At 69.5% G+C, this 2081-nt stretch overlaps 1 protein-coding gene across 1 annotated transcript in view; it reads left to right on the top strand.

The window, feature by feature from the left end:
* Positions 1-2081, top strand: part of BCAN (brevican) — a 13257-nt gene that overhangs the window by 3740 nt on the left and 7436 nt on the right. The window contains exons 6-7 of the mRNA XM_026073853.1: positions 45-443; positions 1212-2003. Coding sequence (XP_025929638.1) covers positions 45-443; positions 1212-2003 — 1191 coding nt within the window. The remainder of the gene's footprint in view (positions 1-44; positions 444-1211; positions 2004-2081) is intronic.

The following is a 2081-nucleotide window of genomic DNA, read 5'->3' as shown; positions in this document are numbered from 1 at the left end:
GGCCGGGACAAGGCAGTAATATCCCACTTTCTTTCTGCCCACAGAAGGGACAAACTCTTTCCCTGAGGCTCCAGGAAAAAACCGAGCCAGTGATCCCGAGAGCCTCCACGGGATTGTTACAGTGGCAGAAAAGCTGGAGGAGCTGCAGCTGCCCGAGGCGCAAGTGGAGATTGAGTCGCGCGGGGCCATTTACGCCGTCCCTTTCCTTAAGGTTGACGCTGAGCTGGAAAAGCCGAGCTTTGGCCCCGAAGACGCGGCGGGGCCGGGGGCCCGGCGCCCCCCGCTAGCTGCCGCCCCTTTGCCCACGGCCCCGGGCGGCCCCGAGGCGGGCGCCCCGCTTAGGTGCCGCGCGAAACCAGGCAGCTCCGTCCCCGCGGACGAGGAAGGGCCCAAAGGGACGGGTGGAAATTGCCCGGAGGCCGGTCGCGAGCCGTCCCGGACGGGTAGGTGGAGGCTCTGCCGCGGTGCGGGGCCGGGGGCCGGAGGAAGCCCGAGGAGGGGGGGGGGGATTGAGGCGCCGAGTTTGCAAGGAGCGTTTGGAGGTGTCCGAGGAAAAGCGCGGGAAAATACCCTCCGGTTTGGGGCCGAGCTGCTCCGCTTTGCATCCATCGGTTGGAGGCACCGGCCGGGATGAGGCACCTGCAAGCGGAGAGGAGGCTCGTGTAGATGCCTCCCGGCATCTCACCGGAAAACGGAGCTGGTTTTGCAGGGAGCTACGCGCCGGGGCCTTTTGGGGGATCGTTACATCCCTCCTCGGTGCTAATCGCTAGGTGTAGACGTGCCCGAGTCCTCTTCCCCGTGCTCCCGAGGTTTGGGGAGCTCGGTCCTGCCCTCCTTGGCCCGACACGGGGACAGGGTGCCGGCCGGAGCTGGGAAACGCGAGTTGCCGAAGGAGGGTGCCGGCAGCCGGAGAGAAAGGAGGCAGAGCCCGGACGTCGGTCCCCTCCCCGGGATGCCAGTTCGAGGGGGCGAACGTCACGCCGAGGCTCGGGGCTGCATCCGTCCCGCTGGGAAATGCCCGGGGGGGGGGAGATATCTTTTTTTTTTGGGAGGGGGCATTTCCCGTTCAGCTCTGCCCGCCCTGGAGAGGGGCAGGACCTGAACTGCTCCGAAGCTTTGCCGCTGCCGGTCCCATCCGCTCTGCGGGATCTTTCTCGCTTGCTGGCATCGGGTGCAAATGTCTCATGGCTTTTTTGACTTGCCTGTTGCAGAGGAGGAGGAGGAGGAAGAGCAGGAGCCGGAGCGAGCGCGGGGCTCCTCGGCGGGCAGCGAGCGTGGGGAGCCGGCGGAGGAGAGCAGGAGTCGCCAAGGCGGAGACGACATCCAGCCCACGGAGCTGGCCGGCCCCGGACAGACCCTCTCCGTGCTTTTCCAGGCGGGAACGGCCGTGGAGGCGCCCACCGAACCGCCTGTGCCTGAGCGAGCCGCTGCAGGTGACGCCGCGCAGCTTGACGGGCTGCTCCGGCCTCTCCCAGCCACGGCGGCCGGCTCCCCGCTCCCGACRGAGCAGCCGGCAAGCTCCAGGGACRCCCAGGTGACGTCGCTGACCGGTGCCACTTTTGCAGCCTCGACGGATTCCCGGGAGCCGGCGCCGGGGGAGCCCGTCACCCCGGCGGATGGCTGGGTGCCCGGCTGGGCGAGCACCCTCGGCCCCGCTCCGGGCGGCTCCCCGGAGGATGCCGAGCTCTCCGGCGCCGGAGGAGCCGAGGGTCCCGCAGCTTCGCCGCTGCCCGCCGCGGCCACGGTGCCGCTGCAGGAGGACGGCGAGGAGCAATCGGGGGCCCCGTGGCTCCCCACGGCCACGGGCCACGGCAGCACCCCGGAGGTGCCAGCGGCCACCGCGGCACCGGGACGCGGGAAGGACGGGAAAGCCGCCGGCGGGACCGACGAATCTTCGGAGGAGGAAGAGGAGGAGGAGGAGGAGGAGGAGGAGGAGGAGGAGCCGCCCGCTCCCTCTGTGGCTACCGTGGAGGGTTTCCTTGCAGCCATTCCCGGAGAACCAGGTGGGACCCGCAGCGATGGCCTCACCTCTCCCTATCCCGGCGCCTCCGGAAATGCCTCCGGGCCGCCAGCGACCCCCA

Source organism: Apteryx rowi, unplaced genomic scaffold, assembly GCF_003343035.1.
Source record: "Apteryx rowi isolate R43461 unplaced genomic scaffold, aptRow1 scaffold_379, whole genome shotgun sequence".
NCBI classification, from domain to species: Eukaryota; Metazoa; Chordata; class Aves; order Apterygiformes; family Apterygidae; genus Apteryx; species Apteryx rowi.
The sequence above is the reverse complement of the archived record's forward strand: the minus strand, read 5'-3'. Positions and strand labels throughout refer to the sequence as shown.